Here is a 24,112-nt window from a genome sequence, read left to right on the forward strand (position 1 = left end):
TAGCTGGGGTTTTGAACCTGTCTGAGAAGGCCACTGTTGCTGCCAATGAAGGGTAGACTCTGTAGCTGCCACCTCCACTAGCACTGCATGTAGGCTGCTCCACTGACCCCACTGCCCTTTGAAACTGGGTGTTGCTACTAGAATGGATTTGCCACTCTTCCTTTGCTTTGGAGTCACTAACTTCCAAATCAAAATCAGGAGCTGGTGCATCTGTTGGCCAAACCTAGGTGTGCAAAAGAAACAGGTAGCTGGCCTTTTCAGTCTCTAGAATGGGAAGTTGATCCTTTCTCCCACCAAGACTCAAATGGTGAAGAATTCCCCAAACATGAAGTTCAGAGGGTGAACAGTAAAAAAAGTTACAAATGTCTCCTACAGGTATGGAGCATCTAGTGTTCCACACAGAACTGGTCTTAATTTCATCCAACTTAGAAAAAAATATTCTAAAGTTTGTTGGCCTCCCTTCCTTCCATTATTAAAATAAAAAGATACACTTGGACAGTTTCTTTTAATAAGTTCTTCCAGTAAGGTACAAACTGTGACATCAAAACCTCAGGTTTTTTTCTTTTCCAAGTTTACATTGTTGTGTTTGAAATATTACTAAGGGGTAAATCTTTTCATTGTAAACTTAAGTACAACTCATCACCAAGATTCTAATCATATTCTTATTGAGTCTATTTATAGTTTTGTAATTTTCAAAGTTTATTTTCCATTGCCTTTCCAGCTTTAAACAGCCATGGTTAAATTTAAAAATATATAATATGTATTACTACAAGGTTGAAAATGAGGAAAAAAAAGTCAGAACAAGAAAGGAGTTTTGTTAGTGAATAAGTATTAGTTTACCCAGATAGCATTATTTCTCAGGTAAATAAGGGGATCATATTTCTAAACTAACAGCTAGTCTATATTAGTAGCTAGCTAGTAATAGCTAGTCTATATACTATAGTCTATATTTGTTTATTTGTTAGAAGGTTCATTCCATTTATTCTGTAAAGTCTCAAAATCTTAGTCTGCTTTGCTGATATCCTATTTATCTTGCATCTTTTTGAGTAATGGCATTTGAGCTGTCACTGCTGTTTCACATCAAATATACCCTCTATTTCCTGTGGCTTTATGGTGAAATATATGTCCTTAATGATTTTATCCCATTTCTGCCTCCAAACCAAAATGAAATTGATAAAAGAGAATCAGTATAGGAATTAGGTACTTGTCTATCATTAGACAACTGTCAATTACAAAATAGATGAAATTTCAGAGTTACCAATTTTCCTCGATAGAGAAGAAAAGATGTTTTAAGTAAGATAACACAGATCAGTGAAAGAGAGAGCATTGTTGGTGGGAGGGGGAAGTAATTTGCATAACTTCCTTTCAAATTAGAAACTCATGGCCAGGGTGCTGCTAAATTCTGTTCTTGTCTCTTCTAGCAAAGGCAACCCTCTCTGACCTCTCCAAGCTGAAGGATGCCGAAAGGAGCCAGTGGGGGGGGGGGGGGGGGGGGGGCGGCCAGCCAGATGGTGGAGGGACGGAGAGGAGGTTAGGGGTGAGGGGGACTAATTACCTTTCCTTGCCTCACCAGGAGCCAGTGGCAAGCAGATGGCTATAGCTTTAATGCACCCTTTTTCTGTCCAGCAGACAGTAGTAGTTGGTCTTGTCGTCATGCAGAAAGTATGCACTTTTTTTTCTCTCTCCAATTGTGGAAGTGGTGGAGGGACACACAAAAGGAAAAAATCTATATTTAAGTATTATTTGTATCTAAGAAAATTAGCTTCTTCCATCTTCTGCAATACCTAGGTGCCCATTCATATTTTGTCAACATCATCCAAAAGTGATTTTTTCTTTCTATTACAAAAAAATATTCCAGTCTAAATCTATCTGTGCACCCGGACATATAAAAAGTAATCCATAAAATGATAAAACTGCCTATGGAGCCCTACCTCAGCAGCCATAGCATCTTGTTTTTGGAGAGAGGTTGGCTTACAGGCAATTATAAGATGATTCACAGTGTACATCTCAGACATTCTAACACTGGCTTTCTTGCACATGCATTGTCAGTTGCTGTGAGGTGGGGACTGTGTCCTGATCATTTCATATTTTCTATGGGGCTAGGCACAGTAATATTCACTGAAAGTTTTTTAAATTGAATCAAGTTATAACAAGTCAACCATTACATGTACTAGTCAATATTTGTAAAAATATTGACTCTATGCTAAGATAAGCATTAGTGAACATGACAAAATAAAACAATTAGCATTTTGAAAATGCAGTACTGTAAAAGGCACTGATTTTTCTCATTACTGATATAATACTTTATATGCTAAATTAAATAGTTGTCAAATTTGGGAACTAACGATCTTAATATCTATTTTTGTAGGGGAAAAGAAATGAGAAAATATTTATTTAGCACTGACTATGTACTAGATACACTCTATTACATTAACTTATTCAATTCTTTCAAAGACCTTAGGAGGTAATTTCTCTGCCTTTTATGGATGAGGAAACAGAGTTCATAAATGTGAAGTAACTTGCTAGAGATCATTAAGTGAGTGGCTGAGCCCAATTCAGACTTGGGTCTGCCAGGCTCTAAAGCCTTAGCTGTCCTGCTTTTATTTATCTGATCCCCATTACCACCTTTTTACCTCCAGATACTCTGTTTTATTTGTCTCCTGTGATGGCAGGTTATGGTATCCAGTTGTTTGGTCAAGCACTGGCCTGCTTGTTAATGTGAGGATATTTTGAGATGGGACTTGCACTACAATCAGTTGATTGCATCTACTAACAACAAAGATTACCCTCAGCTATGTGGGGAGGCTCTTCATCCAATCAGATGGACATCTTAAAAGCCAGAACTGAGGATTTCAGAGGTCAGAAAAGGAATTCGGACTCAACTTCAGCATTGGCTCTTGCTGGAATTTCCAGTCAGTCAGCTTCCCACCAGGAATTCAGACTGAGGAATTCTGCCTCACCTTTATCGGAGTGTCCAACTTATGGCCTGCCCTACTGAGTTCCAACTTGCCAGCCCCCATGGTTGCATGAGCCAATTCCTTATAATAAATATCTTATCCTGTTTGTTCTGGCCAGCCCACTTTACATCCAAAGCTTTCTCCATGCTCTCCCCCAATCCTAATGCCAAAAACAGATCTTGCACCCTGATTTTCAACTGCTTAACTCTCCTACATTCAAATCATTTTTGGAGCGTTAAAAGACAAATGGGAATGTAATAGTGTATTGACTGTGATCTATCATAGATCTTTAATTCTGTTCCTAACGTGCAACTCTGCATCCTCCCTTTACCAAATTTCCAAAACTTCACGTTCACCGTGTGCCTGCTAATATGTGATACCTGTATCTTATTCTTATATTTGATGTTTACCCTACTGGCTGGATAACTTTTAGGTCTAGTAACATCTCTGATGTCAACTAGATTCTAAATCATTTGGGGCAGGTGATAGAGCTATGGTTCTTTCTTTTTGTTTAGCATATCACACACCGTACTTAAAATATGCATTTTAATAATCAATTTCCTCCAATTTCTTCATCAACCATCATGACCAATTTTGCAGGAAGCATTTGAGATGACACAGTAAATCTGGAACTGAAATAGGTCAATGACACTTAGAGAGATTGCCTTATGTTAGATGTTGTTTACTATATTTAATACTATTTTATCAATAATAGTTGTATAGTCACTTAAATAAACATTACAGATCAGACTCTTATTTTCAGACTAGATTAACAGGAAATAAGAAATATTCCAAATGTAATTCTTACAAAGTCCTTAAATAATTGTTTTGAGAAATTTCAAAAATCTGTCTTGATTCATGACCACTAAAGTGCTTTGCTCAAAGGCAGTATGCACAAATATCTCTTAGATAATGTAGACTCCTTATGAGAAATAAGAGACTGGCAAAAGGTTGGGGTACTTAGATCACCCATTGTTGTATATTGCTCTACTTGTCTATAGGTGACCAGGGACAGAAAGGTGACAGCATTTTATCATCTGCTGCTGCCTTAATGAGTCTTATGATTTGGCTGACAAGATAATACAGACACCCCAAAAGCTGAAAAGCTATGTTATGGGTTCCAAAAGACTGCAATAATGCTACAGGGATGATAATGCTATAAGAATTCATAGGAAGAATGGCATCTTAATTATTTTGGGGAAACCATACACTTTTGAGTCACATTACCTTAAAAAATGAAAATGCTGGACTCATTCCTATGACTTCCCTTTTCTCCATGACAATGGAGAATTCATTTCTCCATCACTCACTTTGAGATGAACTCAACTTAAATCCTTTAAAGGAAGTATACAGTAAATGAAAGAAACCAAGAAATTTAGATTGGAGAAATGAAACCCAATTTCTTATAAATGACAACAGGCTTCTGAAAACATTGTGAAGGACTTGATTCAGTTTACCACAGGGTGATTTTTCCAAGTACCTGTTGTAGTGACAGAATGTTTTTCTGCAGCCATGGCTCTCATGGCAGGTTGTCTGACCTAGTTACTGTTGGTCTGTAATCGTGTACACACTTCTATGGTTCTGGTTGAAATTTAAGAGCTCCAGGGAGACTGAAGACAGGTGCTTTGACCTACACTTCCTCTATATTCTCCACAAAAAAGTTTCATAGTTTTATCATCCTGTGATCTCTTTTGATAAACATAAAAATCTCATCAACTCCCTAAATCTCAGAAAACCCCTTGGGAATGGAGGCCGTTCTGTCCTTCCCTACCATCCGTAGTTGAGAACCATAGCTTTTATAAAACCTGTCTGGCCAAAAAAATTTAGTCAACTTTTACCTTTTAAAGAATGTATGATTAAAACAATAGGTTTTTGTTTTTGTTTTTGTTTTTTTTTTTGGTTTCCAAATATAAAATCATGTAATAAGATTAAATATCCTTTATAAGTCACAGTGCTCCCCCAGATTCAAATAACTTCCTATTCCTTCCTTATTTCCATCCCCCAAGAAAATTACTGTTCTACTCTTATTCACTTAAACTTGTGGTGTACCTTCTGTTGTTTAGAAAGTATTATATTAGTAAAATAATCTAGAGATCAGCATTTGTATTTTATCAATGGAGTGATCAGTGCTCAAATTTGTAATCTTATACACTAAAACCAATATAATAATGAAAAACAGAATTTTATAAGTAAAAACCATTGTTTTAGATTTTTTATTAATTCTCTGTTTTGTGGTTTTCATATTCATATTCCAATCTTTCCAAGATAAAATGTTAGCAGTCCTCCTCAAGTCTCTTGTTCCATCCTTAACACCTGTCTTCATTATTCATTACATCTTTTAAATCAGATGAAGTAACAGGCTTTTTAAAAAAAAATCTGATTTTGTACAATTTCTGACTCCTTAAGAAATTAAATAGGTTTCACAACATGGGTGTAAAAAAATGAAGAGTTCATGGAAAATTTATAATTCAAGCAACAAATAAGGTAGAAATTTTATCTACTCTATTTTACCAAAAGAGAGAGACAGTGAGAGAGAGACAGACAGAGAGAGAGAGAGAAAGAGAGAAAAGCTTTAAAGTTTCTATTATGAGGTTGTTTTTGTTTTTTAATATTAGGGAGGTTGTAGGTTTACAGAAAAAACTGCAGAAAATACACAGTTCCCATCTAGCTTCCCCCACTCAGTTTTTCCTATTATTAACACTTCACATTAGTGTGGTACCTTTCCTATAATAGATGAAAAATTTTATTATAATTGTACTATTAACTATAATCCATAGTTTACATTAAGGATTATCATTTGTGTTGTACACCTATGACATTTTATTTAAAAAATTTTATTCTAGTAGCAAAAATACAACCTAATATTTCCTCTTCTAACCACATTCAAATATATAATTCACAGTGTTGTTAATTACATTCGCATGTTGTACCACCATCACCACCATCCAGTACCAAAACTTTTCTGTCCCCCCAAACAGAGACTTTGAATCAATTAAGCATTAACTCCTCGTTCTCTACACCCCACTCTGACCCCTGGTGATCTGTATTCTAGTTTCTGGACTATGAATTTGCTTCTTCTAACTATTTCATATCAGTGAGATCATACAGTATTTGTCCTTTTTCATCTGGCTTATTTCACTAAATATAATGTCTTAAAGGTTTGTCTGTGTTGCCATGTATACCAGAACTTCATTCCTTTTTACAGCTGAATAATAGCCTATTGTATGTATATGCCACATTTTGTTTTTTATCCATTCATCTATTGATGAACACTTGGGTTGCTCCTGTCTTTTGACAGTTATGAATAATGCTGATAAGAACACTGGCGTGCAAATATCTGTTTAAGTCACTGCTTTCAATTCTTTTGCCTATACAACTGTAAGAAAGGATTGCCAAGGTATATGGTTACTCTATACTTAACTCTCTGAGGAACCATCAAACTGTCCATCACAGTGGGTGTACTATTTTATATTCCCACCTAACAATGAACAAGTATTCCTATTTCTCCACATCCTCTCCAATACTTGCTATTTTCCTTTTTCTTTTTTTTAATAATAGCCATCCTAGTAGGTATGAAATGGTATTTCATTGTGGTTTTGATTTGCATTGCGTTAATGGCTGATGATTTTGAGCATCTTTTCATGTGCTTTTTTCTTTTTTTTTAATGCAATTTTGTTGAGATATATTCACACACCATACAGTCCATCTAAAATATACAATCATTGGTTCACAGTATCATGGCATAGTTGTACATTCATCACCACAATCAATTTAAGAATGTTTTCATTACTCAAAGAAGAAAAATAAAAAAATAAAAATATGAAAGAAACCCAAAACATCCCATTCCCCTTGTGCTGGTTTGGATATATTATGTCTCCCAAAAAGAGCCATGATCTTTTAATCCAATCTTGTGGGATATTTGGATTAGGTTGTTTCCATGGAGACGTGACTCATCCAACCATAGGTGATAACTCTGATTGAATTATGGAGATGTGACCCTGCCCATTCAGCATGGGTCTTGATTAGTTTACTGCAGTCCTTTAAAAAGAGCCACACAGACCCAGATAGCTGCTGACGCTAAGAGATGCTAGCCAGAGTTTGTTCTGGAGAAGCTAAGAGAGAAAAAATCAGAGACATTTTGTAGGATGCCATTTTGAAATGCAGTAGCTGAAACACAACCCAGGACAAGCAGACATCAGCCACGTGCCTTCCCAGCCAATAGAGGTTTTCTGGATGCCAATGGTCACTCTTCAGTGAAGGTATACTGTTCCGGTTTGAATGTATTATGTTCCCCAAAAAGCCATTATCTTTGATGTAATCTTGTGTGGGCAGACGTATCAGTGTTGATTAGATCATAATTCTTTGAGTGTTTCCGGGGAGATGTGCCTCACCCAACTGTGGGTGGTGACTCTGATTGGATAATTTCCATGGAGGTGTTACCCCACCCATTTAGGGTGGGTCTGAATTAAATCACTGGAGCCATATAAATGAGCTGACAAACAGAAGGAACTCAGTGCAGCTGAGAGTGACATTTTGAAGAGGAACTACAGCCAAGAGGGACACTTTGAAGAATGCACAGGAGCTAAGAGAGTAGCTGCAGCTGAGAGACAGTTTGAAAACAGCTGTTGAAAGCAGACTTTTGCCCCAGAGAAGCTAAGAGAGGACAAACACCCCAAGAGCAACTAAGAGTGACATTTTTGAGGAGCTGAAGCCTAGAGAGGAACATCCTGGGAGAAAGCCATTTTGAAACCAGAACTTGGAGCAGACACCAGCCCTGTGCCTTCCCAGCTAACAGAGGTTTTCTGGACGCCATCGGCCATCTTCCAGTGAAGGTACCTGATTGTTGATGCATTACCTTGGACACTTTATGGCCCTAAGACTGTAACTGTGTAACCAAATAAACTCCCTTTTATAAAAGCCAGTCCGTTTCTGGTGTTTTGCATTCTGGCAGCATTAGCAAACTGGAACAAATACTCTTGTTGATGCCTTAGTTTGGACACTTTCATGGCCTCAGGACTGTAAATTTGTAACCTAATAAACCCCCTTTATAAAAGCCAATCCATCTCTGGTATTTTGCATAATGGCAGCATTAGCAAACCAGAACACCCCTTATCACCCCCTATTGTTGATCCCTAGTAATTGGTGTGGTACATTTGCTACTGTTGATAAAAGAATATTAAGAAATTACTGTTAACTATAGTCCATAATTTACAAAAGGTGCAGTTTTTCCCCTATTATTAACTCCTTGTAGAAGTGTCATACATTTGTTCTGGTTCATGAAAGAACTTATTTATATTTGTAATGTTAATCACAGCCATCGTCCACAAGGTTCTCTGTGTTATATATTCCCATTTTTTAACCTCTAGCTTTCCTTCTGTTGACATACATGACTCTAAAATACCTCTTTCAACCACATTCACATACAATGCAGCACTATTAATTATACTCACAATAACATGCTACCGTCATCTCTATCCATTTCCAAACATTTAAGTTCAACTAAGTTAAAAATTCTGCATGTATTAAGCAAACTCTCCCCATTCTCTATCCTCATTCTATCTCCTTGTAAACTATATTCTAGATTTTTTCATGTGCTTTTTAGCCAGTGAGTTTTTAAATCAAATATATAAGAGCCCACTACATGTCTTCATTTTGATCAAGGTAAAATTTACATACTATGAAATGCACAGATCCTAAGTGTACAATTTGGTAAGTTTTGATAACTGTATATATCCATGTAACCACTGCCTCAGTCAAGATATAAATCCTTCCCATTGTCTCAGAAAATTCCTTCATGGTCCCTTCCAATCAATCCCCACCCCCAAAGGCAACCGCTGTTCTTATTTTTTTCATCATAGATTTGATTCTCTGTTTTTTAAAATTTATTTAAATGAATTGCACAAAACGTACTCTTTTTTGCCAGGCTTCTGTTGCTCAATGTAATGTCTGTGAGTTTCATCCATATTGTTTGTATCAGTAATTCATTCTTTTTTATTGTTGAGTTGTACTTATATTGTAATTTATTGATTCATTCTCTGTTCATGGATACTGATTGTTTCCAGTATGGGCTATTGTGAATAAAGCTACTATAAATATTCTTGTACAGGTCTTTCAGTGGACAGAGGCTTTCATTTGTCATAGGAGTAAAATTGCTGAGACACAGGGTAGGTGCATTTTTTTCCCTGTTTTTTTTAATTGAGTTTTATTGAGATATATTCACATACCATACAATCATCCATGGTGTACAATCAGTTGTTCACAGTACCATCATATAGTTGTGTATTCAACACCCCAATCTATTTTTGAACATTTTCCTTACACAAGAATCAGAATAAGAATAAAAAATAAAAGTAAAAAAGAACATCCAAATCATCCCCCCATCCCACCCTATTTTTCATTTAGTTTGTCCCTATTTTTCTATTCATCCATCCATACACTGGATAAAGGGAGTGTGATCCACAAAGTTTTCACAATCACATTGTCACCCCTTGTAATCCACATTGTTATACAATCGTCTTCAAGAGTCAAGGCTACTGGGTTGGAGTTTGGTAGTTTCAGGTATTTACTTCTAGCTATTCCAATATATTAGAACCTAAAAAGTGTTATCTATATGAGTAAGAATGTCCACCAAAGTGACCTCTCAACTCCATTTGAAATCTCTCAGCCACTGAAGCTTTATTTCATTTCATTTCATCTCCGTTTTGGTCAAGATGTTCTGAATCCCACGATGCCGGGTCCAGATTCATCCCCAGGAATCATACCTGTGTTGCCAGGGAGATTTACACCCCTGGGAGTCAGGTCCCATGTAGCAGGGAGGGCAGTGAGATCACCTGCCAAGGTGGCTTAGTTAGAGAGAGAGGGCCACATCTGAGCAACAAAGATGCACTCAGGGGGAGACTGTTACTTACGACCCAATTCTAAGCAGGTTTAGCCTGTCCTTTGCAGTAACAAGCTTCACAGGGCAAGCCCCAACAAGGGCTCAGCAGATCAAGCCGTCAGTGCCAAATGTTTGTGAGAACATCAGCATCAATGCAGGTGAGGAAGCCCAACACCTCCGCATCCTCCCCTAGCTCCTTAGGGGGGTCCCAAATATATATTTTTATTCTCCGCCCAAATTACTTTGGAATGTGCTGCTATTTCACTCTAACTTATATAGACTGGGTAGTGCATTTTCAACTTTGAAAAGGAATTGTCAAACAATTTAGTTTCAGTTGCTCCTCTACCCATATATATAAATCAGAGAAATCCCTATTTATTTTTCAGAGACTTTAACAGAATATTTTGGTAGCATTAAGTCTCAGGTATGTGAGCATCAAAATTCTGGAAAATTCTTCTCCAGTTTTCTATATACATTCTTGACATACACAAATGCAAATATTTCATACAAATATTTGTCATCTTGCTTCATGTAATAGTCCTATTCCTGAAAACTTGTACATAATACTAATTTTTGTAATTCAAATTGCTTACTGAAATAAATCTTCCCCTCCTTCAATGTCCATTTCAAATTCTCTTCCTTCAGGATGTCCTCCCATGTTCTTCTGACTTGAAGTGATTTTTTCATTCTCTAAATTTTAGCAGCGTCAGAGATTTGCCACTTTTCATCAATGTACCTTTATCATACATGCCTTGATTTGTTAACCTTTTAATTCATGTGTGTATATATATTCCATTTCCACAAAAACACTCTAATTTCATTGAAGGAACCATATTTCACACTTAAAACCTCTTTCACAGCATCAAGTGCAGTGCCTTGCACACAGGAGATAATAAAATTTTCTGCTTAATGGTTTTCCTTTTTTGTTTTGCTTTAAGCAAGGCATAACTGTATTTTATGAGGGCTTAAGTAATTTGCTTTAATTATGTGGTGATTTCCTTAATTTTCCATTTTTCTTGGCTAATATAAACGAGGCCTAACATTAAAATAATATTGTTGACTAAAATCTACTTTTTTACTACCTTAGTAATTCCTAGTTTAAAGCATCCCCTATGTGGTGTATTGAAGTAAAAAAACAAGGAGATTAGGGATTCCATCTGGGCTTTCCCTCTAATTCTCCCTAGGGCTGTGTTGCCATTTACAGGTCTTCACAAGCTACTGTATTCATTTGCCAGTCCCTGGAAGACTGATCTTAAAGCCAGCTCACATATCATCTTGTTTGCAGTGGTTACCTCCTCCCTGACCACGAGTGGCGCCTGGTCCTTGGCTTCCTGTGTTGCTTGTTCATACCTCCTGGTACATTGAGGCATAATTTAATTATTTATATTCATGTTTGTCTGTCTACAACTGAACCACTGAGCTACTCAAGTAGGGATCACGTACTTCGTTATCCTTGTTCAGTATGTGGTATGTGCTCAACAAATGTTTGTTGAATGAATGTATGGATTAAGTGAGCACATGAATATAAATTTTTAGGTATCCTAGTCCTTTAAAGATTTCTATCAATCATTTTTTTTTTCAAGCAAATCTCTGAGCAATTTAGGCCAGAAAGGAACAATGTACTGTAATTCTTTTATTCTCCTTCCATGAAGTAGATACATGTCATTTTTCTTTGTCTAATGTTCTTTTCATTGTTTTTTGGTAACAGCCCCTCATTGTTGGGGGAATCCCATCCTATGGGGTTTGATGAAGTTCCCTTTGCTCCTCTCCTGACTCCCACCTGAATCCTTAATTGCACCCCTCAAGGTTGCCTATAGAAGGGGTGGTATTTGGCCCAGGCCTGGACAATTAGAGTACATCAGAGCCCTGGACATAGTAACTGTTTCAGAGCTGGTCACAGGACCCAAATAAGGCAAATCAGTTTTCCTAAGATTTAGTATTGGAACACACTAACACCCTGTTGAAACACTGTCATTCTTTTATTCTACCATGTCAACTATACAAATATTTTATTTTCCCTTTTCCTTTGCTTTCTTGTACTCAGCTGTAGAGTTTGGAATAGTGCACTTACCTTTTAAGATTGGCTCAAAAGATTAAGTCTCATGGACAAATTGAGAGAGAGGAAGGCTGGTGGGGAAGATATTTTAGGAGAGAAGTATCTCACTTTTATAGTTGAAATATGAAATTAATAAGTTAAAATATTATTGGGTAGGCAGAAGTTACAGAAGCAAAATGAAGACATCACCATGTGACAGGAAAGCCAAAGACCCCCAAGGATTTTTCACAGATGGCACCAAAATGCTACACTCTTTAGAAAGTAAGTCTTGCCAATATCTTGATTTTGGACTTCTTCTAGCCTCAAAACTATGCACCAATACATTTTTGTTGCTTAAGTTAACCCACTGAATGGTATCTGTCAGGACAGAACTGGCAAACTAAGATACATATCATGTAATACTGTGTAACCATTAAATATAATGTATGAGACAGTAAAAATTTTCTTTATTTATGTATTAGCTAAAAATAAGCAAAATACAGAGTAGGAAAAAATGTTATTGGGTAGGAATAAATCATATATCAAGAAAAATAAAGTGACTGAAGATTGATCATGAAAAAGGAAAGTCCTTAAGTCTTTGAGCTGGGTCAGTTCCAATCAGATCAGAATCTGATTGGCACCCATCTTTATTGTTATTTTTATCACTCTAAAGGCAAAGATACAAATTATAAAGTGAGAGGGCATACCATTGTAAGATAAAAAAATATTAAAAACCAGATGCATAAATGTTCTTTTAAGAACTGCTTTAAAAATCTTTAAAAAATAATTTAAAGGAAAGTGTTATAGAGTTATCACCATATTTTGGCATCAAATAAAATGAAAATGGAAGAGTTCAAATTGCTTGCTTTTTTTGACTAAACCATAGGCTATTACTAAGATACAACCACTGGGTTAAAAGAAAATAATTCCACCAATCCCATTATTGGCAAATGTTGAAATCTTAACAAGCATATCTGGAAACTAGTTTTGAGCAGTATAAAAACTTCAGAGGCTGTGTTATGAAAACAATCCTATTAAAGAAGATAAATACACTGTAAACATCCCTAAGCTCTTCTTAAAATACAAAAAGCAAAATCAGAGTTGGAAGGGACATTGATAGTCACTCAACCTTCTGAAACATGATTTTAACCATTCTTTTCTGATAACCAGAAAAAGTATTAATTTTGCAAAGTATGTTTAATAGAAACAACCTGGACCACCAGAAGACCATGCCTTCATTTATTCCTTCAATCATCCATTCAGTAAACATATTGAACAGATACCACTTGACAATATACATACATTTTTTCATTTTATACTGCAGCCGTAGCTATCCCATTTGTTTGCACTGCATACTCAGCTATCCGCCAGCTGTCACTCTCCTCTCCCTGGAGAAAAGTGGGTAACTGCTAGCTTTCATTCTCCCCTTCCCCTCTCCCTGTTTTCCCAACCCCCTCCTAGTCTGGGCCCCTCTGCCCAGATCTCTTGTGTATCCTGTATTTTTCTGTCCCTCACTCATATGTCACAGAGAGTAGGGCAAATGTCAAATAAGTTTTCAACAAAACTTATTTACATCCTGTGTACTGTAGGATGAGTATTGATGGAATAGTATGCTGAGACAGAATATTTGAAATCATGATTGTTCTAGTAAAGGCAGAACTTTTGTCACCAAATTTACAAAATATTTGTTACTTCTCTACAACTCATAGAAGAAAGCTTTGGAGGTGATGGGATTTCAGGAATTATGTGAATGAAGTGAGCAGACAAATTTATTATGAAAGAGTAGGGAAGAAATAGGCCATACTCTAGGTACATAGTTAGGCATGGGAAAAGCCTAGAGAATGAGGAAGTGTGCATTTAGTAAACCACCTGACAGAAAATTTGCACAATTGCCTAATTCTAAGGCTAAGAGATATTCCATTCTTTTTTCATTGCTTTTGATTGGAGACATGGGATTGCTAGTAGTAAGAGTTATCATATAGCGATAACATATGTCTAACACATTACACATGTAATTTTAATTAATCTTTGCAAAAATCATTGCAAAGTATGAATAACTCCCATTTTCCTATGAGGAAACCAAGGTATAACTTCCCCAAAGTTACATAGCTATCAAAAGCAAATCCTGAACTGTCTGACTCCAATGCATTTGTTATTTCAGATAATAAGATATAATGTGCCTCCTAAAAGAACTTGACATTGAGGTACTCTATCAAGAGAAAGCTTCAGTTGGGTTGAGAATAGTAGAGATCATGGCTGAAATTACTTTGCAGACAATCTTAAAACTTCAGAAGTTGATAGAAAATAATTTTAAAGGAAACTTTCCAAGTATGTTTTAAAAGTCTAAGGTAAAAAGGAGTAAATAATGAAAACCATAAGATCCATGTAATGAAAAGAACTTCAACTGGGTGAGAGTGGATTTACATTAGAATCCTGATTCCACACTCTTGGACCCAGGATTTTTTGATTTTTAAGATCCTTTTAAGTTATTAAAATTATCTGAATTCTTAAATAGTTACAAACTCCTTTAAAATGGAAGCTTTCCAACTCCTTTCTCAACCAGGTTAAGGAAAGGGGTATAACACAGGAAACAGAATGCTGAAGAGAGTATCATCATTCATAAAGCACCAGAAATTCATGGAGGATTTATATGCAGTCCAGTGCCCTTTGCAGACTATTATGTGCATAACATGATTAATATTTAAAGAATACCCTGGTCTCCATTTCTGCCATTATTAAGGTAACTAACCTGTAATTACCCTACAGATACCTTCCTAATAGGTCCTGAGGTGGCCATCTAGATTATAGTTAAGGGCTCCACTTTGGAGTCAAAACGCCTAGGTTCAAATGTAGTCCTGTCACCTGTCGGGCAGCCTTAAGGAAACCGTCACCTTTCTTCACTTATAAAATAGAAATAACCCAGTTCCCACACCACAGGACAGATACCCACGAAAAGCACCAAGTACAGTGCAGGGCCCATCGCAAGTGCCCAAAATGTTAGCCTAAAAAAGTAAAAAAACCTTTCAGTGGGATTCAAGGACAATGTATTATACCAGGACTAGTTGTCAACTACAACTTGGAGGATTCCTTTTTGAAGCAAATAGTCATTTCAATTTGTTTTCGCAAGTTCAGGTTTTTATGCCTTTTAATTTTAATGAAGTATGACAATTACCAGCTTGTGCTCCTGTTTACCCACAGTCACATGTTAATCGTATCATTTGGGAGCTGTTTTCGATTTTACAAACCCCTAAATTTTAAGAATTAGACAAATCAAGGGACCGCACTTCAGCACAAGTAGCCAATTATTTAAAATTAGGGTTTCTGGTTTTCCTATTGTATTTATTTGTCCGCTTCAAGATACAAGTATCTCAATTTCATGGGGAAGAGAGTGTTCTGAATACACCCTTTTCCGTCCAGGATTAAAATAAAGGTTTGCATTAGGCACAAGCACCCAGTGGGAATGAAACCTACGATGCAGGCGCCCATTACCCAACTCCGCAGTGGCCCCATCTCCGGGCCTTTTTCCGATCCCTCTCCCCGGGGCTGGAGGCGAGGTTACCACACCCGCGACAGTCCCAGCCTCTTCTAGTTTCGCGGGCGTTTGCTAGCGACGTTAACATTTGAATTTCCCCGAATGGCCGGGTGTGGGCGGCGGCGCAGATCCGCCCCGGAAACCTGCGGGCCCCTTCCCGCCACCCGTCGGCCCGGCCCAGCTAGGGGTCCCCGCGGGGCGAAGAGAAGGCCGGGCCGGCGCTGGGCCGAGTGTCCGGGACGGGAATTCCCAGGCGCCCCTCCCCGTCACCCTTAGTTCTGCCCCGGCTCCGCCCAGTTCAGCCTGCCCAGTCAACGGTTGCCCCAGGGCCAGATTTTGAATTTAGAGGATAGACCTTGGAGCCGCAGGAGCGCCGCCGACTGTTTTCCATTGGCCGCCGGCGGTCACGTGACTCCACTGGAGCGCGCCGGCCATGTTGGAGAGTGCCGCGCAGCGGCTCGCGCCACCTCCGCCCCCCGCTGCTCAGCGCAGCCTGAGAGGAAACAAAGTGCTGCAGGCGGGAGACTCGGCGGCGGCGGCGGCGGCGCGCGGACTCTGCTCGGCCCTCCGGGTCCCCCTCCCTTCGCATTTTCCCGCGCGTGTGTGTCTCTGCGTGTTTTCTCCCAAAGGGCATTTTGCAATTTATTGATTGATCTGTAATCTCCCCCTTTGCCCTTTTTACTGCAACCCCGCTCCCGCCATCCCAGGTGCTTCTTCCTCCCCCACGCCGACTTCTGCACGCGAGGGTGGGTCGCTGTTTTGCACCTCCAGTATCACTTTGCTCTCTACAATCTTCTCCGTGCCACCCCTTTGCCCGCGCGGCCTCCCCGCTCCGTTCTCCCAACCGGTTGTTTCCTCTGATCGCCCCTCCGCCCGCCATGGCGACCGCGACCCCCGTGCCGCCGCGGGCGGGCAGCCGCTCCGGCGGCCCCGCTACACCGCTGAGCCCCACGCGGCTGTCGCGGCTGCAGGAGAAGGAGGAGTTGCGTGAGCTCAACGACCGGCTAGCTGTGTACATCGACAAGGTGCGCAGTCTGGAGACGGAGAACAGCGTGCTGCAGCTGCAGGTGACAGAACGCGAGGAGGTGCGCGGCCGCGAGCTTACCGGCCTCAAGGTACTCTACGAGACCGAGCTGGCCGACGCGCGACGCGCTCTCGACGACACGGCCCGCGAGCGCGCGAAGCTACAGATCGAGCTGGGCAAGTTCAAGGCCGAGCACGACCAGCTGCTCCTCAAGTGAGTGTCCGTGCGGCCGCCTTCTGAGTGTGCGAGGAGAGGCTGGGGGTGCCACCTGGAGCGACCCTACCCAGGGTTTCTGCCTGCAGGAGGGAAAGCGAGGGCCAGGGGCTGCGCCTTTCGGAAGAGGCAGGGTGTCGATCTTTGGAAAGGAGAAAGAATATAATGTTCCATAGTTGGTGGGTGGGAGCACGGGGGAGATTCGGTTGTTGGTGATGGCGGTGCCGGTATGGGCATGTACTCTTCCTGGATACCCAGCAAGACTGGGCGACATGTGTTCCTGGTACCGCGGAGAAGGTACGTTGGGCCTCCGGCCCCCAGACCCGGAATAGTGTAGGTCTCTACCGCGTGAAAGGCGGCGGGGCGAGCACCAGGTGCCGGGAGATAGCGCCCGAGCGCGCGCCCGAGTGCGCGCCCGGGTTTCCGCCCCGGCCTGAGACAAAGCGGCTGGTGGGTTTGCAGTGTGGGGACCGCCGATCTTTGAAGACTGCCTGTCTGCCTAGAGAATGCATGAGCTCTGCGCGGGCGGAGGGAGGAAGGGGAGGAACTCGCCTAGAGCGTCCCAGTCTCCTGGGGGTGGGCCCCACTTTGGCGCGCTCTGTCTTGACCGGTTGACATTTTGCGATTGTCTGGGCCTGTCTTGGAAGGCGAGGGAGGGGAGGGGTCTGAACTTCGCGCCTATTCTCTGCCTAGGGCAAGTTGGATTTTTAACTCTTCAGCTTCCTGTGTGTAAGATGCCCTGTCTTTCCGAGGGGACAGGCGCGGGTCCTGGGGTACTTCTACGAGCGGGCCTCTCCAAGCTGAGTTTGTTCATGCCATGGCCACCGTTGTCTGTGTCGTGCGAACCGCCCACCCCTCCAGGCCGCAGACCCCTCTCCCCTCTCCTCCCTTTTTGCTCCCCATAATATAGTTGGTTTTTCGGGTAGTGGAGAGGCAGTGTTCAGTCCCTGCGCCTGTCATTGTGCTGACGGTAGATCAGGGCTGGTGAAAGGATGCTGTGCAAATATTGAGTGTTGTGGCTAGGGAGAGCTTGTAATTCCACCTGAGGGGGTCCGAACTTTTAGTGCAGTCTCAAAGATCAACTTAGAATCCTTTGATGACCCTACTTTGACTTTCTGATGAGCAAAACGGCATAATTGTCATCAATAGGAAACAAGTGTTTAGAGATTTGCTAAATTTGGTGACCGAATTCAGGGTCTACCCCCTGCTATTTGAAATTTCTGGAGGTGCCTGATTCTGATTTTGACTCTGTGTTTGTGGATGTCTTTCTGTTTGTATCAGTGTGTATGTCTCAGTCTCTATGTGATTTTTTTTGTGTGTATCTTTACTTCCCCCCTCTTATTAAATACCAGTAAGAGATTCATAAAACATGTGCGCATGGTGCAACCCCTTTCCAGAGGCAATCACGTTTAGTTTTTTTTTTTAATTTTTTTGAGTATTTAGTTCCATAACTCAAAATAATGAGCTTATACTTGTTTATTCTATTTACCAACTTTTAAAACATTCATTCTGTGAAATAAGGTATTAATTCATTGTCTAGTTTCCATCTTCTGATTTTTTTTTTTTTTAATTCTTCACGATGCCATTGTTTGTATGTCTTGCCATTATTATGTGTCACTAAGAAGAAAAAAACACCAGGGCCAACTGTGTAGGACCCCTCTTGTTGAACAAATTCTGATTTCAGAGATGTTAAACTCTAACATTTTAAGTATTTCTATATGCCAGTCACTGTTCTGGGTGTTGAGGATATCGAGATTGAAAAAATAAGTTACTGCCCTTATGGAGCTGGGAGTACAGTGGGGGAGATACCCAGCAAGCAAATAAATATCATATTTCATCTAAGCTGAAGCACTTTTGGTGCTGGTGCTTTTTTGGTCTTACCAGAAGGTGTCTGCTGAAGGTTTTTTTTTTTTTCCACACATCAACAAGACTGCCACCTGGCTGACAGCAATTGTAAAATGCTGTGGATTATAAAACACATGCTGGTTTTAGCAGGACTGAAAGTGTGAAGCAGTGTATTAGAACCAGTGAAATAATGTATGTGATGTAATGTTAGATAACAACAGATGATAGGGGAATAAAATTAAGTGGGGTGAAGGGAAAGTGTGGTTAAGGAAGGCCTTTCTGACGGATTGAAGTTGAAAATAGTATTTCTTGAGGCGTCAAGTGGTGTGCTGGGATTATTTTTCTTATGTCTGTGCTACTGTATGTATATTCCTATTGTTGTGATGTTTGGGCCCAGACTGAGTTTGTGCCAAGCATGGGTCAGTGCTGCTGTGAGGCCAAAAAACATTCCAGGCACAGAAGCAGACTTAGATTTATTAGGACTTATGAACAGGAGAGAGTTTCTGGTGGCGGCAGTCCAGAGAAGTAGCCCTTCACAGAGGGGCAGGAGTACAAGGGACAATATGTATATGATTTTAAAACAAAGACATTCCATACAGTTTGAGGACGTCAGGCCTCTAGTATAATCATTAAAGGGTCTTAAGACCTGATGTTTTACTAACATTAATGTTTAAGACTAATAAACAATCAGTGCCGTTCTCCTCCCGTCCCTTTACATCCGTGATTACATTCTTTTCCCTCCTGGGAGGTTGTTTTCTTTCTTTACCTTTGTCCTGGTCACACTGACTATGTGCTTGGGATTCATTCCCCTTTAGGAGGGGGACCAGGCTTTGGGCTGTCACATGCAGTTACATGTATTCTCTTTTTTAACATACCATCAATTGTTCAAAACATGCCACATTTTAATTTGCTTCGTATTTGGATCATGATATTACTTCTGCTATTTTGTTCTACACAGCCTTTCATTTTTCTTATTGATGCTTTCTTATGCTTTTAGCATATCCTCAAACTTCTCCAGTCACTTAATCATCACATCTATTATGTGAGTCTACTTATTTTTTTTTTCCTCTGGAGCTGTCTACTCTTTAGGCTGCTGTGCAGCTGCCATCTTAGGAATTTACCTGGGAAAATATATTTTCTCTCATTTTGGAGAACATCCTTAAGTAACTTATTTGGAAAGGATGGCAAGAGGTATACTTTCTGAGTCCTTGTGTGTCTGAAAATAATTTTGTTTTAGCTCCTGTTTGACTGATAGTTGGGCTAGGTATGGAATATTAGTTTGACAAACATTTTTGATGAGAACTTAGAAAATACCATATTGCTCCATTGTTTTTCAGCATCCAGTGTTATTAATGTCTGTCTAAGAGTCACAGTTATTTTCTTTTTTTGTTGGTAATTGCTTTTGTTTTTCCTCCCTGGAAGCTTTTGAGAGTTTTCTCTTTTTCCTACTTTTTTGAAATTGTTTGGGGATAGGTCTAGATGTGGCTATTCTGCCAAGCATCCTGGCTGTTATGAGAACCTTTTCAGTTTGAAAGAATAAATCTTTATTTACCTCTGGGAAACTTTATTCCATTCCCCCACCCCCCACCTCCAATAGTTTTCTGTGCTCCATTTTCTCTGTTTTCTCTCATTTGGAGTGTTGAACCTTTCAGTCTCATGTTTCGTTGTTTTTTTTTTTTTTTTTTTTTTTCCCTCTCTTTTTGTTCTGAGACATTACCTCGATTCTTTTATGGGTCAGTAGTGACGTTTTAAAGGCAGAAACCATACCAAACTTAGAGATTCTGAGTTTCCAAAGAAACTTTTTATGCAGTTATTTCTTTTTTATTCAGCTTGTTCTATCATAAGGATGCAGTATCTTCTTTAATCTGTCTGAGGAAAATATTTAGTGTTTTCTTTTAACAATTCTCTTCCCTTACTTGGATTCTTTTTTTTTTTTTTCCCTTCCCTGGCCATGTATGCTTTTTGTTTGGCTTGGTCTGTTTACTGTTGCTGTTTATTGTCACTTGCATGGTGATCCTTGATTGCCTGCTCTTAAAAATGAAGGACTATGTGATGGTTGATACTGTTACTGTTGTTTACATAGCCACATGCTCCCACCCCCAAGCAGGAGAACAAATTAGGTTCTCTTTGTATGTGAGTGGGGTATATAGGCTCTTGGCCCATTTGTTGGAGTCTTTTGAGGTGCTGAGGAGGGCTAGGTGCAAAGCTATTCCATTGGTTAATTCGCATTTTAAGCCTATCCCACTTTCCTTTGCAGCCCACTGTGTGCTTGTTCTGTGAGATGCACGTTTATCTCCATTTCATCTTCTAGAAATTTGTGGAAATGTCTGCTAATGATCCTTTTCCTATTCATTTTGGTGCTGTGGGTTTATTCCGTGGTGCATGCTTTACTGCCTTTTTATTAAGGTGTTGTGGGGAGACTGATGTCTGTGCCTAGTATGCTGTGAAGTTGTAAATCACTTATCTTTGAGCAATGATTGAAGTATAATTTGGAAGTTAAAGAAGAAGCAGTGTTTTATCGTCTGGGTCCAGTTAGCTCTTTTGTTTAAAAATACCTTCCTATGTTTACTTTTTTTTTAATTTGGAGCTGGTATCTTAGTAATTAATTAGTACATCATTTAGGTGGATTTGGATTTAGAAAACAGTATTGTGAGGATTAGAGATTCTAAAATTACTTAATCCCCTTTCGGTTCCTCAGCACACAACCTAACACCTCAAAGACAGAACTACTCATAGGGACACTTACCCTCTTGGAGAGAATTTGGCAACAGCTCCCATGCGGGTGGTGTCTGTATCCACAAGGAAAACAGATCTCATGTCTAAGATGCAGTTATTCTGTTTCAACCCAAGCCTAGTTATATTTCATCATAAGCTTTTTATTTTTTTGAACAATTTCCAAGAACAATGAGGAATGCCATCTGTTAATACTTTAAACAAAAAATAGTGAAAAGTTGACTTATTTCAGAATTTCGGTATTCTGGGCATTGTTAGGTTAAACTTATGGAGAAATCTGATTATGTGGGAAAACTAGACATAAAAGAGAAAATTATGTTAACCAGTCTTTCAGTGACTTTTGTGAATTCATGCATTTTTTTCTTCAGTGATACAAGTCCACAATCCTTTGTTGCCAGGTGTATTTTGGAAATAAAAGTAATTCCAATATTAAGATGGTAATATGTGCATATACATCCTATGACAGCCCCAGTGGGGTTTAGGGAAGCATTCTATTATGAAACAGTTGTTTCTGCAGGGAAAGATGATGGTCATAGTAAATGGAGAAAGAAAGACAAACTAAAAATAGCCTCACATCCACTCGGGTCAGGTTTTGCCACCAAATGAGTTAATGAAAATTTTAGGTTTTGGAGCTTTGGATTTAGCAAGTAGGGATAAAGGGTTGAGGATTCATTTGATTCTAGAAGTTGTTTTCTGTTCTTCATTTGGTTATGTAGATATATATTTTTTAGTTCAGTTTTATTGAGATATATTCCCATACCATACAGTCATCCAAAGTGTACACTCATTTGTTCACAGTACCATTATATAGCTGTGATTCATTATCGCAGTTAATGTTTGAACGTTTTCTCATTACCACACAAAAAAGAATAGGAATAAAAATTAAGGTAAAAAAGAACACCCAAAACATCCCATCCCCCCCATCCCTCCCTGTTATTCATTTACTTTTTTCCCCCATTTTTCTACTCATCTGTCCATACACTGAATAAAGGGAGTGTGAGCCACAAGGTTTTCAGAATCATACGGTCATGCAGAGTAAGCTATGTAGTTATACAATCATCTTCAAGAATCAAGGCTACTGGGTTGCAGTTCAACAGATTCAGGTATTTCCTTCTAGCTATTCCAGTACACTAGAAACTAAAAAGGGATATCTGTATAATGCATAAGAATAACCTCCAGTATGTCCTGTTGACTCCATTTGAAATCTCTTAGTCACTGAAACTATTTTGTTTCATTTCTCTTTCCCTATTTGGTCAAGAAGATTTTCTCAATCCCTTGATGCCATGTCCAGGTTCTTCCCTGGGAGTCAAGTCCCTCATAGCCAGGGAGATTTACACCCCTGGGAGTCATGTCCCACATAGGGGAGGGCAATTAGTTTATCTGCAGAGTTGGCTTAGAGAGAGAGGCCACATCTGAGCAACAAAAGAGGTTCTCTGGGCGTGACTCTTAATGTGCAATTTTAAGTAAGGCTTAGCCTGTCCTTTGCAGTAACAAACTTCATAAGAGCAAGGGCTCAGTCTTCTCAATTTTTAGTCCCCAATGCTTGTGAGAATATTGGTAATTCCCCAAGTAGAGAAGTTTAGTATTTCCCCCCAGTCTCTCAAGTGGGCTTTGCAAATACATTTTTATCCTCTTCCCAAATTACTCTTGGGTGTATTGGGGCTACACCAGATCTCACTACCTGTTCAAAGATCCATCTAATTATCTAATTATGGTATTTGAATAAACTGACCATACAAGTTCACTTACCTAGTGTGCTACAGAAAATACAGATTTTGTACCAAATAAATATCTGTTTCTTTGGTCTCACACGGAAGTTGAAGTTTTAACACACTGCCCCTGGTATAATCACATACTTATGCATTTACCACCACAAGCTATATGAGAACCTGTCCATTTCTTCCACAAAGAAAGAAGAGGAAAAAAAATGGCTAAAAAAAAATAAAAGAAAAATACAATACAATACAATAAAAAGTTCAGACAACAATATCATTGCCAAGAGTCCCATACCTTTCCCTTATTCCCTTTTTATAGACATTTAGCTTTGGTATATTGCTTTTGTTACAATTAATGGAATCATATTACAATGTTACGATTAACTATAGACTGTGGTTTGCATTGATTATATTTTTTCCCCAATAGTATCCCATTTTCAAGATCTTGCAAAATTGACATTCATTTGCTCTCCCTCATGTAAAAGCATTCTTATATTTGTACATTTAATTACAATTATTGACCACTCTAGGTTTCACTAAGTTATACAGTTCCAGTCTTTATCTTCTATCTTTCCTTCTGGTGTCATACCTACCCCTAACCTTCCTCTTTCAACCATTCTTACCGTCATCTTTTTTAGTGTACTTAACAATATTGTGCTACCATCACACAGTATTCTGCTATCCATTTCTGGATCTATACAATCAGTCCTCTTGAACATTCTGTACTCTTTCAGCATCAAATGCCCGATCTCTATCCTCTTTCTATCTCCTGGTATCTTCATTTCTACACTCTTCTCCAAACCTCTCTCGCCTGTCTTTTCCTATCTATCTGTGGGACTCCCTTTATTATTTCTTGTAGAGGAGGTCTCCTGTTCATAAACTCTCTCAATGTCTGTTTATCTGTAAATATTTTAAACTCTCCCTCATTTTTGAAGGACAGTTTTGCTGGATGTAAGATTCTTGGTTGGCTGTCTTTATGAGTTTCTTGAATATATTATACCACTACCCTTGCCTCCACAGTTCTGCTGAGAAATCTGTGCTTAGTCTTATAACTTCCCTTTTATATGATGGATTGATTTTCTCTTTTTTTTTTTTTTTTTTTAATCATCATTTTATTGAGATTTATTCACATACCACGCAGTCATACAAAACAAATTGTACTTTCGATTGTTTACAGTACC

The 24,112-nt window shown here is 39.2% G+C and overlaps 1 protein-coding gene and 1 pseudogene across 1 annotated transcript in view; one reads left to right on the plus strand and one right to left on the minus strand.

The window, feature by feature from the left end:
- Nucleotides 1-15,489, minus strand: part of LOC119507744 — a 52,512-nt pseudogene extending 37,023 nt beyond the window's left edge.
- Nucleotides 15,490-15,865: 376 nt separating this feature from the next.
- LMNB1 (lamin B1) overlaps nt 15,866-24,112 on the plus strand; it is a 78,921-nt gene continuing 70,674 nt past the window's right edge. The window contains exon 1 of the mRNA XM_037801850.1: nt 15,866-16,638. Coding sequence (XP_037657778.1) covers nt 16,280-16,638 — 359 coding nt within the window. The 5' untranslated portion in view covers nt 15,866-16,279. The remainder of the gene's footprint in view (nt 16,639-24,112) is intronic.

Source organism: Choloepus didactylus, chromosome 13 (genome assembly GCF_015220235.1).
Source record: "Choloepus didactylus isolate mChoDid1 chromosome 13, mChoDid1.pri, whole genome shotgun sequence".
Classification (NCBI taxonomy): Eukaryota; Metazoa; Chordata; class Mammalia; order Pilosa; family Megalonychidae; genus Choloepus; species Choloepus didactylus.